The following is a 14,161-nucleotide window of genomic DNA, read 5'->3' on the forward strand; positions in this document are numbered from 1 at the left end:
ATGTCAGTATTTGTGACTAGAAAGAATTGCCACCATGGAAATTATTAGGCTGAATACAGCCTCAAACAATATGCCTTGTCTCAATGGCACATAATGAAGGATCTATTTACAGCATTATCATTTAACTGAGAATTAAATTTAACTCTTTTTTTACATGTAATATATTTTTTTTAAAAACAAAAAAAACATCAAGTTACACATGAACATCAGGCTTCAGTTTCCGCAATTCAAGCAGTTGGAGAGGGTATGAAGACGCACATTAAACAATAAATAATGAGGTCAGGGATCGTAGACAAAACTGGCTCTAACATTAAAGGGATAGGCCACCCAAAAATAAATTTTTGTCCTTACTTGAGGGTAAGTTGTTCCTAACCTGTACGAGTTTCTTTCTTCTTTTAAAAAAACAAACGATATTTTAAAGAATGTTGGTAATCAGACTTTCTTTAAACATTCTTTAAAATATATTCTTTTGTGTTCAACAGAAGAAGCTCATACAGGTTTGGAACACCTTAAGGGGGAGCGAGTTCATTTTTGGGTGAACTATCTCTTTAAGCTGAATTCATATGAACAGAATAAACCCATGTGGTAAAAATAAACGAACAAATAACTGGCACAAATGCATAATGTTCTGAATCTGTCTGAACAAATCTGACATTGATTTTGTCTTAATAGTTTACATTTCACATCAAATGCTGTTCCTCCAGTAAATGAAAACATTCTGACGGAAGCAGAATGTGCTTATGGATTCCCTTAGTAGTGGCACCACCCCGTTTTCCACATCTCGCATACATATTGATGCAGGCAGAACAAATTCGCTGCCATTGAGTTCATTTTAAAAGAGCAATAAATGGATTTTCACGTTTCAATAATCCAAAGGTTGGAGGTTGTTCACCTGAAGGATAAAGCTGCTGGTGTGATAAGAATTGAAACTTTTTTTTTTGTACAGAAATGTTTGGTGCACGAGCCGATGGCGCGCTGTCAGTTTTATAAGGAATGTATTACTCCTTCACATTTTGCAGTCGTGGGCATCAATTACAAAACAGAATGGGAAAACAATGAAGAGACACAAACACAGACCCCCAGTATAAAATATTAACATAAATTATTAAATACTGCCCATAAAACACACCTCAAAGCTATGAGAGAAGAGCGGACGGAGCACAGGTGTACTTGACTTATCTGCACACAGTCTGTGTGATTTGTCTACTGCAAACAACCTGCTTAAGAATCCTTCTTTAATCACTGTTGCTCCTGAGTCCTTGGCTTCCGTTCCAGCTTGAGTTTTGTATACAGACCAGTGCCGTAAGAATTCCCTAGATCGACTCGTAGGAAAAAACGTTCTAGGCTGGTGGAGTTTATTTGTTTTATACACACAGATCTATTAGGATCCTGTTACTCTTTTTGGGACAGTATCAGTACCAGCGCTAGAAAGACTCCTGCAACCAGCAGTCTCTTCAGTAGAGTCCCGCTCTCTTTAGGAATGACCACCTGGGCCAAGTCATTGGTGATCTGGGAGATCTCATGAGCTACACAGACAAAGATGAATGTGCTGACGATAATGTTTAAGGAGGGGTTTCCTGGAATGAGGACCAGGATGCCCTTGGTGTCCGCTGCCAGCCAGATATGATACTGGCATATGAAGAGCTGGAGGGAAAACAAGAAGCATGTTAGAATGGTTGCAATAAACTAGTTTGTTAAAGTGCCCCTATTATAACGTTTTAAAGGTTCCTGATTTTGTTTTGGAGGTCTGCGTTACATGCATCCAAGGACAAAAAAAACCCAAAAAACTTTATTTTTCCTCATAATGTACATTGCACGTCACCTCTTTTCTAACAGTAGCTATGTTTCCATCCACACGTTTTTATCCGCATTAAGTGATATCGAATGAAAAATGCCTTATGGAAACAGTAAAATTCGATTGAATTTCATGAATATCGACTCAAATGAAATACGATCGGTCTCATCGGATTTTATCTTGATCGATAAACGGCTTATGCGATAAACGCGGATGGAAACGTTATTATGGTGCGATCCATTTTGCATAGTAAAACTTTGTTCGCAAATGTTGGCTTGAATGTTGTGCAATTCGGTGAGAAATTGAATGGAAACACCTTAACAAGTCTCAAATCAATTCGATATACCAATTTGATCGCAAAACAGCATGTGACGTCATTACGCACAGGTTTTTATCCGCTTTAAAACCGTTTGATGGAAACACACTTTCACCAGCTTTATTCGCATGAGGTTTTTTTTACCGAACTTCAGATAATTCGATTGACAAGTGGATGGAAACATGGCTACTGTCTGAAACTGTTCGATCAAAGATTTAGAGAGAGAACTCTGATTAGCTGTTCAGTTTAGTGAACGAGTCAGTGCACAAGAAAAATAGCACAAAACAGCGAGCAAAGAAGACGGTACATAGGCAGTTCTAATTTTACGTCATCTTACCCGAGTGTTCCTGGGTAAATATTTTCATAATAACATGAGCCGAGTGGAATAAAGAGAGTGATCAGCATGACTGATATTCAAAACGGTAAGCAAGCGCTGCTTTGTTTACGGTTTGTCTATCTGCAGCCAGAAGAGTCGATTTCCCTTTGAATGAGGAATATATACAAATATATCTGCAGAAATCTCCTTTACACGCCGGCACAGAACACGCATACTAGCTGACAGCCTGCTGTAGTCCTTTGAGTGTGTTCAAGCAGAGAAAAATTGCCCAGACGTGAAGCGACAACAGTCGGCTTTCATCACCCCCTTTCTATACTATACTTTGATTGGTCAGACGGCCCAGTCTGTTGTAATTGATCTAGCATTTACAGCGCGTGTTGGAAACAAAACTCCCATTACCATATCTGAATTTCAGCTCCAGAGGCTTCCTCAGTACTTGATTCCAAGTGATACAGACAGTAACGATACAGTCAGTTTTACCGTATCAATTCCTCATCCTTCTGAAGTGCATGCAAAGTCAATTTGCTCTCGCAGCGCAGAAAACAGCATCTTCTCAACATGACGACAACACGAACCAGGGCGTTTTCACACTGTACACGTTTGCTGGGCACGATTGTTCCTGGCGCCCCCCGCAGTGTTGGTCTGGTTTCACACTCAGCTTGATTCCATCGAACCCTGGTGCATTGGTGTTCATCTTTTTGATGTTTCCATCTTTTTTACGTTTGTCAAAATAGCGAACAACTTGAACACATTGAAAAATCTGTGTTGGGGAATCTATTGACCTCATGTGATGTAATTAACGGATTGCGTGGATTCCTCCTGACTGGATTTCTTCCTCAGAATTTCGCCAAACAACTGTAAATGCAACCTTAATACTTACGTATTAATATTGGCTAAACATTCAAAACATTAGAATAGTTTATTTCCAGCATATTTTATTCAACATTGGTGCCTGCTGGCCTACTGGACTTCCATCAGATTTTACTGTAGATGCATTCCCTGTTCATTTTGTACTGAAAGAGGCACAAGTTGGAATCGTCCGTCCTAATCAACCGTATGCCGAAAATATGATCAATATGACGTTGACAATAACCCAGAGTATTCTTTTAAATGTTTGTTTGCAGCGAAGCTTGCACTCTCACCTCTAGGGAGATCTTTCCAAACCATGCAAAGAATGAGCTGTACAAAGAGCGAGCGTAACCAGGAATATTCCGGATCAAAATGAAAGCCAGAATCTGTGGGCAGAAAAAGCGCAGTGATAAAAAGTCAGCAGCCTCAAAGGCACAACAGAACAAACATGGATCCATTATTTTAGGTTGCAAATGCTCTTTCTGTTCTCATAAAAGCCATCTGACTGTGTGAATCAACTGTGATAAAAGGTTAGTGTGGTCAAGAAGAGTCAAAAGATTTTTTTTTTTTTTTACTTCTCTTTTCAAGTGTTGGTTAAAGCGGTGTACAACTTAAGAGGACATAGTGGGATGGGTACTTGCCTGGACAACAGAAATGTATGGATGCATCTCATTACACTCAGACTTGTTTTTGCACCCACTGGCCCAAATGGAGTATGTCTGTAAACAAAAGAATCCATTGTGAAGAAATCATATTACCATTTAAGTGTCTCGAAGAGAGACAGAATAAGCCTTACCAAAAAAGAAACCACAGAGATGAAGAGCAGACAGTTGGAAATCTTGTTGGAGAAGAGAGGCTCTCCTTTGCCTTCAGACAGCAGCTGACATTTCTGCAGCAGCAGGTATATGAAGGCAAAGAGCATCCCATTGATCACAGCCTAGCATCCAAAAGAGCAAAGATTACTTCAAGATGTGAATTTGAGAAATGTTTTACAGGTCTTATTCATTCAAATGAAAGTATTTTACGTACAAATCGATCAAGTTTCCACCTGAACCACCACTCATGGATGCTACCTTGCAGTTCAAAGAGCTTTGAAACGGGCCAAACAGAGAAAACACTCTCAAAGAGTTCCTGCAACAAACGCAAAAGATTTAGATGCTCTCATTTATTTTGATGGTCCACTTTAGACATTCTACTAACTATAAGTAACTTTGCAACTGCATGTCAACTACCAGTCATTAGAGACTGTCTGCTTATTATCTGTTAACACTTTATTTTGATGCTGCCCAACAGACATTATACTGACTAGAAGTCATTTTGCAAGTACGTCAACTTATTCTCCTAACCCAAACCAAACAGTCTACTAATACTCCAATGCAAGTTGGTTGACATGTAAATGCAAAGTTACTTATAGTTGGTAGAATGTCTAAAGTGGACTATCGAAATAAAGTGTAACCAAAAATGTATAGCAATACTGTCTAACGGTCTTACTGTAAGAGAGAAACTCACTTGTGAGTACGCAAAGAAGCAGATGAAAAGAAGCAAACCCAGAAGTTTCAACAAGAGTGCCAGATTCCAAAATGCACTACCTGTACGTAATTGAGGGGAAAAAAAAGATAAAACAATATTTTAAGGCTTAATATATAAAATCAAATAGATTGTTTAGAGTGTACTAAATGAATAAATGCAAACATTGTAATATGACTTACCATTGGCTTGCATCTGAAGAATCTGTGGCCACCATGCCATTGTGGCATAAATAACTGCAAACCAAAAGGTGACAAGAGGCACAAAGTAATAGAACTGATAAGGTCTGTCCATAACCAGACACAGCACCACCACAAGAAAGTTAAGCCTGAAGAGAACCTAAGACAAAAAGAAAGGACTCATTATTTATATCAATACAATATTACAGTTCAATTTTTATTTATAAGCCACATTTAAAAACAACCAAAGCTGACCAAAGTGTTGAGCAGAAAAGAAGAAAACTAAGAAATAGAAACAGGAACACACAACAACAGTAAAACAATAAATCAAGCCAATTATCAAGTATTGAAAGCCAAAGAGAATAAATATGTCTTTAGAGCAGATTTGAAGGCGGAAATAAAGGGAGCTAATCTGATGTGAAGAGGTAGACTGGACCTGTAATCGCAAACGCGCGATTGCCTCGTTTATTAAGTCTAGATCTGGGCACGATGAGTAGACAGAGATCACTGGATCTCAGAGTTCATCATACTGTGCAATTATGCATTATTATTAGCATGTTCACTGATTAATAAGTTTGGTCACATCTACTTTAAAACAACATTTTTCTACATTGCACAATAACAGAAAGTCAACAAAACTATAATATAGCTTTAATAAATAGTATGTTATACCCTACTGTTCGAAAGTTTGGGGTTGGTCAGATTTTTTTTATGTTTTTGAAATAAGTCTCTTATGCTTACCAAGTCTGCCTCTGATCAAAAGTAGAGTAAAATATTATTATTATAAATTAAAATAATTGTTTTCTATTTTAATATATTTTAAAAATGTAATTTATGATGCAAAGCTGAATTTTCAGCATCATTACTCCATCATGTGACACATCATGAGTGTCAGATGATCCTTCAGAAATCTGATATGATGATTTACTGCTCAGAAAACATTTATTATTATTATAAATGTTAAAAACAGTTGTGCTGCTTAATAGTTTTTGTAGGAAAATGTGATACTTTTTCCGGGCTTGTTTGATGAATTAAAAATGTAACATTTTTTAAATAGAAATCCTTTGTAACATTATAAATGTTATGTTATACTGGTACTTTTGATCAATTTTAAATGTCTACTTGCTGAAATAAAAGTATTATTTTCTTTATTCAACCAAAACCATTTCAAACCACTCAAACTAATGTTTTCGGACTAAAACAATTTAACTATAACCAGTTTACATTTGACATTATTATTTTTTTGACACTGGTGCATATAGGAAAAAAAGATCACCAAAGTCAGGCAACAATTACCTGACACACTCTGTAAATGCCAAAGTCTCCCTTTAGCCAGAAGAATGAGAAGTGTCCATATCCTGTTTGGAAGAGATACGCAGCCACCAGGACACGGACATGCATGTACACAGGTATGAACTGAGGAAGCAAAGAGATAAAAAAAGGAGATTGAGAGTGCAGTCACTACTAAAGCAAAGTAATCCAAAAAAAAAAAAAAGTTTTTTAAAACGTACAGCACTAGCTCCAGAAATGTGATAAATTAGGATAACCAGCTGCATCCAGCCCTTCCATTCGTCTGTTTGCTCTCTGTTAAGGAGTTTTGTCTGGAAAGAACATTTTTAATTGTTTGAGAATCGGTATGGATACTCTCTTTTGGACTAGAAAAACAACAATTTCCCAAGAGTCTGTGTTACCTCTTTGCTGTTCTCATTGTAGAAGATGCCCAGAACGAAGATGTAGATAAGAGGGATGAAAAAGGTAGAATGTGTGTAGAATTTCTGTTCCTTCATAAAGATGTCTGCCCTGTCGCACATGTAGAAGTACAACATGATAAGGCTCATTTTGCAGATGGCCAGTAAAGGTCCCTTTAGGTTGAGTTGACCCACAACAGAGGGTTTCTTCTCTTCTCCGCTCTCCACATCAGGAGTGGGCCTGCTCTTATGATGTCTACTACAGCCCAGTAGGAGGAAGCAGATGATGGACACCAGGAAGAGACCAGCAGCTAGCTTCTGAAGGACGCTTAGTGGAGGAGCGCTCTGACAGCAAGAGCCGTCGATGGGCTTCAGGATCTTGTTGCACATGGAGTTCATCAGAACCATGGCACCCTGAGAAGAGGGTAAATAATTCCTATTTGTTAAAAAGGATTAAAATGGAACAACTAATTGTCAAAACCAAGGGCGTTTTCACACATGGTAATTTTGCTCGGATCCACACAAAAAAAGTACAAAAATTAGTGCTGTCAAACGATTAACATATTTAATTGCGATTAATCGCATTAATGTCATAGTTAACTCGCGATTAATCGCAATTAATCACACATTTTTATCTATTCTAAATGTCTCTTGATTTCTTTTTCCCTTTATTTTTCTAATTTTAATGCTCTTATCAACATGGAAAAGTGGATCGGCTTGCTTTGTGCAAATGTTTTTTATTGAAAACAACATTGGCATATACTGTGTTCAATTTCACACTAACATTCTCACTTGGAGCAAATAATCTCTCACACAATGTAACACTGTCCATCAATAAAAGGGTGAAAGAAATACTGACGAGGTACTGATATTGACGAAGGGGCGGAGAATTCGCATCAGCTGTGTGTGTGTGTGTGCTTGGCCATCATCAAGTGGTATTTCAGACTAGACGTGCTGCGATGATGATAGCTCAGTTCACAACGACAAAACACACAGATCTCTTTGGTCTTGTCAATGGAACCATTTGGCAACTTTTTAAACGTAAACTTTCCATTCAGAATCTTATTGGCATCCATTTCGGCGTCTCGCGCTCGTCATCCACTCAAAATGTAACGTTAACCAACTATTTGTCCGGCTTCCAAGCCCAAACGAGTGTGTGCGGCGTGCCTGTTGTTTTGTTTCCGGTCTAGCTAGATCCGCTTGCACTTTGGTCGACAAAGCAACAAAACGTCCTCGCGCGGCGCAAGCATAGACTGTATAAAAAAAAAAAAAAAGAAGAAAAAAAAGGGCGCAAGCCATTGAAATGAATGGGTTTCATAGCACAGCGCCGCGCATCCCGCGTCCTGTTGCAAAAGCATGTGAAAAAAAACTACAAAGTTTGCTAGGCCAAAAAAGACCGTTAATCGTGCGATAAAAAAATTAACGCCGTTAAAATGGGTTTGCGTTAACGCCGTTAATAACGCGTTTAACTGACAGCCCTAAAAAAAAAAAAATCGGTCCGAGATCGCCTGCCCTGAACAAGGTGGTCTCAGCCCGCTTAAAAAAAAAAGAACTCTGGATTGGTTCGCTTGTGGTGAGAACGCGATCTAACCCAACAGACCAATGAACCAGGCTGTATCGCAATTTATGATGATTAGTAATTACGTACATTGTGTGAAAAGCAGTAGTGTTTGTTCTGCTTATGCCTCTCAAAATGAATTGTGAGTTAACCTCTAAAGAGAAGTGCGCCTTTTGATTTTAAAATGCTGCTCTTCCTCGAAATAGGTAAGAATGTTGTCCTGACAAAGCCTTGATTCATGCTCTAAATGATAAAGTAATATAACGACAGCTACAAAGAAAGCCAGATGCAGGTGTGCTCTGACCAATGAGAGGACAGTTTACTCAGGTTTTTAATGTTGTTTATTTGTCGAACGGGAACATGGTTTGTGTAATATTAGTAACACATTATTAGCTGTTTGATAAAGTTGTCAAGCAAAAGACTAATCATATCAATTACCGTTATGTGTCCGACGTTGTAGAGAGCGATAAATAAAACGCATTACCATTCTGATACATCGACTTGTAGACGACCCTATATAGTTCGCTTTCCACTTCGTCTTCCGAATCAGTTTCTGGTTCAAACATATATGGCAGAATTTACCCAGTATTTACTACAGTAAAGTTGAGCGAGTGGATAAGGTATTCTGAGCTCGTGCAATTCATATTTACGTATCCGTGAATACCAAATGAAAGGAAAAAAACATTTAAATATGTGATTTTGGTGATCAAAGATGAGTTAACTTTTAAGGGATACAAATATTGACTACAGGGAGACTTATAAATTTTGAGCCATTTAGAAATGGTACATGTAAGATTTTTAATCCCTGTTTTGCAACAAAGCAAAGGTCTACAGGTCTGAAAACGCCCTCAGGCTCAACTATTGACTTACAACATCTCTTGTGCTCTCAGGAAGGTGCAGGCCATCCACCGACTGGGAAATGGTCTCCATAGCAGCTTGCCGAGAAGCCTCTAAGAACTTGACCTTCTTTTTGCTGGTATTTAGAGTACTAACCGCCGCCTCGTTGTACAGATTTATCTGCTCGTTTGTGATCATCTTTCGGCTGTCACTTAGCACATCCTCATAAACAGGATCTAAATAAACAGGCAGAATGTAAACATAAGACAGGCACATGAAGGGTTGTTCCAGTGCATCTGAATATCAAAACTCACCTTGCAGAACCCAATAGACTTCACTGTGCTCGGCTAGTTTTTCCAGTGTGTCTGATATAGCTGAGAGGTTTGCTTTGTACTGAAACAGTGCCTCACTCTTGCCGTTGTGCAACTTAATGGACCACTGTTGAAAACCACAATCATCAGTCAGTAGAATGATTTTCAACAATAGCACCTAAAGGCATCGCGACTGCAAACAGGAACTCACCGTAGCAGCACCAATGATGATGACATGTGGTTTGGAAGCAGATCCCTATAATTATTGAGATGAGACAAGATTCTTAAGCCTATGATTTAATAACCCGCCTAATTTGTATCCAGTACAATTTAATCGTCTTTACCTCTGTCCATAACATTAAGTGCTCCTTCAAGGAATTGTTCACTTCTGCATACCACAGGAAGTCCTAAAAGGTAAACATATGGAACATATTTTGAGTTGTTATATAACAATCAATAACTGTGATGGATCAAGTCCCCAATAAAATAAAACGTTCTGCTGCACCGGACACAATTAATTAAAAATACTTACCACAGTGGAATCACCGTTTACAAAGGGGATGTTTTCATGCTGGTGAAACAATTGATAGAAACAGGAAAAACAATTTTTTTACTCATAATAATTACATATTTATTACCGTTATTGCATCTACTGTAGATTTGTAATAATAAAGGATTAGCATTAAATGTATTGTTATATCGGTAACACTTTACAATAAGGTTCATTAGTTACTGTTTTAACTAACACGAACTAACCATGAGCAATACATTGGTTACAGTATTTGTTCATCTTTGTTAATGTTAGTAAAATAAAAATACAGCTGTTCATTGTAGTTCACAGTGCATTAACTAATGTTAACAAGATTTGAATAAAGTATTAGTAAATGTTGAAATTAAGATTAACAAAGATTATACGTGCAGTTCATTATTAGTTCATGCTAACTAATGTTAACTAATGAACCTTATTGTAAAGTGTTACCGTTATATCTTTATAAAATGCACTATACTTGTTAATTTTGAAAAACAATTTAATATATTTTTTTTTTTACAAACAATTACAAATTATATTTTTTGATACAATATCTTTTTATTAAAGATTATGGGGCACATTTTTTTAATAAAAAAATATGTGCACAGATATATCATTCATAAACACTGGAACATTCCATAAAAATAAGAAAATGTTAGTTTTGATTCCATGGTGGTGATTTTAAATCATGTCAAATGAAGACTCCAGTCACATCAGTGGCCTAAAAAAGTTATTTTATCGTACATCGAGTTTGGGCCGACATGTTAAGATGAATCAGCAACCCTTTGTCAAACACTTTCACTTATAATAAATGAATCATATCTTACAAAAGTAGAAAGAGTCTTCTATACAAAAACGAAAATTATTGCATGCAGGTTAATGTCTATAAACAACTGCTTTTGCCTGAGGCACATTTTGAAATACCAGAGGTAATCTTGTGGTAAACAGGAACAATTACACCCTTTCATTTTTAATTTAAATATAGCCTTTGACTGGCGCAAGTATTAAACTCGCAATTGCTTGGGGGTCATCTAACAAAACACCACTTTGAAGTACATTTTCACTCTGATTTGGAATACATTACACCAGTTAACCAAAAGAAGGCATACTGAAATGAATAGCAACAACAAACCTTGTTTCCAACTTCTTTCACCTCAGGGTTTATCATTTTGATGAAAGAATAGAAGAGCTGACGTATTCTAGAGTCACCTACAAAAGCTATTCTCTTCTCTCTGAGGCAAAGGTTTGCTTCACTGAAAGACAACAAAAAGGACTGTAAATTCCAGCCCACATTTCTACCCCACATACATCGTTGACGTACATTAACTATGACAACATGACTTACGTGCTTTTGTACTTGTGTAGCATGCAACCGTAGGGCTGCCATACATTGTCCCCTAAAAAACGTCCACTGGATAAAAGCCAGTCGCACGTGTCACTGCCTGAAAGAAACGACACATAATTACAGTGAATAAACCAAATTCAGGAAAGGGTCTGTAAGCTTTTATTTCTTTTTTTAAAGGTCTGTCATGAAACTTTAAATAGCGCAGGCTGATAGGTCCTTAAATATATTTGTTAGTGAGATCACATCGTTGTCTTCATAGTGCAGCTGATTGGTTGCTGTGGCATCAGCTCAACATTAAAATACTTGGCATTGTTTGCTGTTAGCAGTCTGCAGCGCGCTTTCAGAAACCCTCCAGCGTCCCCAGCTCCACCTGACTGTATAGATCTGCTACGGGGGTTTCATGTATGTTATAAATGCAGCAGCCGCATGTTTTACATGCTCACAGAAGTATGTCTGTGAATGTATTGGCAGTGGCAAGTCTCTTTACTAGCTCTGCAGCAGCAGCAATAATCAGCAGCAGCAGAATAGCAGATCTATTCTGCCAAGACCAAATAGCTACATTAACATTGCCATATCCATTACCATGCCAATCTCTCTTAAAAGTTGTCATGACATATGTTATTCAGCAAGAATGCCTTCAACTGTTCAAAGATGACAGTAAATACTTTTACACAGTTACAAATTTTGATTTTGATTTCAAATAAATGCTTTTCATTTGAACGTTTTATTCAACAACGAATCCTAAAAAATGTATCACAGTTTCTACAAAAAATATTAAACAGCACAACTTTTTTTAACATTGATAATAAAAAATGTTTTTTGAGCAGCAAATATCCATATTAGAATGATTTCTGAAGGATAAACTGACACTGAAGACTGAATTCTGCTTTGCATCACATGAATAAATTACATTTTAAAATGTAAGGTGTTTTAACTTTCAATGTTTCATTTCTCCATGTGCTTCTCATGCAGCTTCTATGCCAGCATGGAAGAGATAGGATATTTGTTCATATCACATTTTTTTTATTACCTCAGGGCTGATGAAAAATCTGAGGCAATAAAGAACTTGAACTACTGGTCAAACCAGACCAACTGTGGAAACTTGTTTCTTTCATTACTTTATTACAGATGTAAAACTGCATTTAATTAGCATTTCAATTCATTGTAAACACAGTAAGTAAATGATGTGAAAAATGATTGAACAATGATGAAATTCTTTCATGTATGATAAAACAAATATGCACTGCACAATCCTCCTGAGAGATCACAATATTATCAACTGAACATGCCTAAATATTAAGATGAAACCAATAACAATGCTTTAATATAAGGCAACACATGTCAGGACTAGATTAATGATCAACCATGGATTACGGTCCCTCCACCTATAAGCTTTACTGAAGGTAACGTTACCTGAAGTAGACTTAAGAATATAGATACTACAAGCATTGGACTGGATTTCAAAATCTAGTCTACAATTTTGGGGCACTAGACACGCCTATAATGCCCCCAGAATACTACCTAGGCAGTTGATAATGAGATTTAGCCTATTTGGCGCTATGCGTCAAAACATTATGTCTAACTGGAAATGTAACTGTGATAACAGACGCTATAGCCAGCTGGGCGACAGCACTGATTCGAGCGTTGTTCTGGTATTGATTACCTACAGTCTTTGACAGATGAAATGTTGAGCTTCGCTTTAAAAGTGCACACAATAGACGCACGATTTAACAAAGCAACCACAATTTAATTGAGTTTGCAAGACCAAACTGCTGCTGCTATCTAGCAGTGACAGACACGCGCACACGCTGACTGAAAACATTGAGTGACAGCATTAGCATTGATGCTAACACAAACACGCAGCTCTTTCTAGCACACCGCAACACAAACACGTACCTCCATAATGTCGTGAAGCCGAGTGAAACACAGTGAGAAGGACGACGGCGACGACAGACAGCAATTTTGCATTTTTTATGCTGAAATACTGATTTATTTCCCGTTTGCCTAGGCTATAGGCCAGGACCGCCATCTTGGCTCCTCCATGACAACAGGCAGACAGACGAGCTGCAGCGAAGCTGACGGAGGAAGAGCCGAGCGGCGCGTGCGCCTCTGCTTCAGTTTCTGCTGTCGGTTGACCGGAGTCCGATGCTGCTGTTGCATCAACTTTCATATCCTCCTCTCAGGTTTTACTTTCTTCTGCTTACTTTCTTTCACCTTCCGAGTAGCACTGTATTTCCCAAACTACTCCTTTAGTTTCTTTATTACTTTTAACTGCCCGCTGGACTTGTTAAGCTGAAGGAAAACTATCTAGTTAGTCTTTGAACCTTTCCCCCGGTATCCTGAACCGCAAAATAGGCGTTTAATATCCAATATAAATTATTTGTTCAAGACAAACAGCTGTGCAACTGGCAAGTGATATGTTGAATCATCCTCTTCTTTCCTCATCTGCAGTATGTTGCATATCAAGTTGTTCTGGTTGGAACGTTGTGTTGTGTAAGACAAGCACAGTGCCAAACATAGTTTCTAAGGGTGTAAGAAATCACTCGGCTATTATAAAATGGTCAAAAAGACATTTCATGATGACCTAATAGCTCACCAATGTCCTGTCCCTCTACTATACAAACAACTGCTATTCTAACTCGAATTAATTATTATTATTATTATTATTTTCATATAACAGGGCGGACTCACGTAATTGACACTTTTCACACGCCACACATCCTTTTTCACACGCAGAGAAAAATTGCGACGCATAGATGCTTTTGATATGAAACAAATTATCAGCTCTCAGATTGTCAATTTTATATCGAAATTCAAACAATAAATACCGTTTTGGCGCTTTTAAATGTGACGTGACAGGTCGTTGTAGCGCCTCAATTTAAGCGGTACG

At 37.7% G+C, this 14,161-nt stretch overlaps 1 protein-coding gene across 1 annotated transcript; it reads right to left on the reverse strand.

Moving 5' to 3' along the window:
- Positions 1-501: 501 nt before the first annotated feature.
- Positions 502-13,395, reverse strand: casd1 (CAS1 domain containing 1). Its single transcript, XM_056249685.1, has 18 exons — positions 13,168-13,395; positions 11,272-11,368; positions 11,059-11,179; positions 9,930-9,968; positions 9,742-9,804; positions 9,609-9,653; positions 9,401-9,524; positions 9,120-9,322; positions 6,695-7,105; positions 6,515-6,604; positions 6,300-6,419; positions 5,007-5,163; positions 4,807-4,886; positions 4,327-4,428; positions 4,094-4,234; positions 3,939-4,016; positions 3,591-3,683; positions 502-1,644 (listed from the first exon to the last, which is right to left on the reverse strand). Exons 1-18 carry the CDS (start codon positions 13,298-13,300, stop codon positions 1,393-1,395), a joined length of 2,349 nt encoding a protein of 782 aa, XP_056105660.1. The 5' UTR covers positions 13,301-13,395; the 3' UTR covers positions 502-1,392.
- Between the last annotated feature and the right edge of the window lie 766 nt (positions 13,396-14,161).

The sequence above is a fragment of the Rhinichthys klamathensis genome, unplaced genomic scaffold (assembly GCF_029890125.1).
Source record: "Rhinichthys klamathensis goyatoka isolate OS25496 unplaced genomic scaffold, OSU_Roscu_1.1 h1tg000060l_1, whole genome shotgun sequence".
NCBI lineage: Eukaryota > Metazoa > Chordata > Actinopteri > Cypriniformes > Leuciscidae > Rhinichthys > Rhinichthys klamathensis.

Excerpts from the sequence above, each read along its gene's own strand:
- casd1 (XM_056249685.1), bottom strand. The coding sequence starts at position 13,300 with ATGGCGGTCCTGGCCTATAGCCTAGGCAAACGGGAAATAAATCAGTAT. Across the intron at positions 7,106-9,119 it reads CTGAGAGCACAAGAGATGTT|GGTGCCATGGTTCTGATGAA; the intron begins GTAAGTCAATAG and ends CCCTCTTCTCAG. Across the intron at positions 4,235-4,326 it reads GGTGGAAACTTGATCGATTT|GCTGTGATCAATGGGATGCT; the intron begins GTACGTAAAATA and ends TTTGGATGCTAG.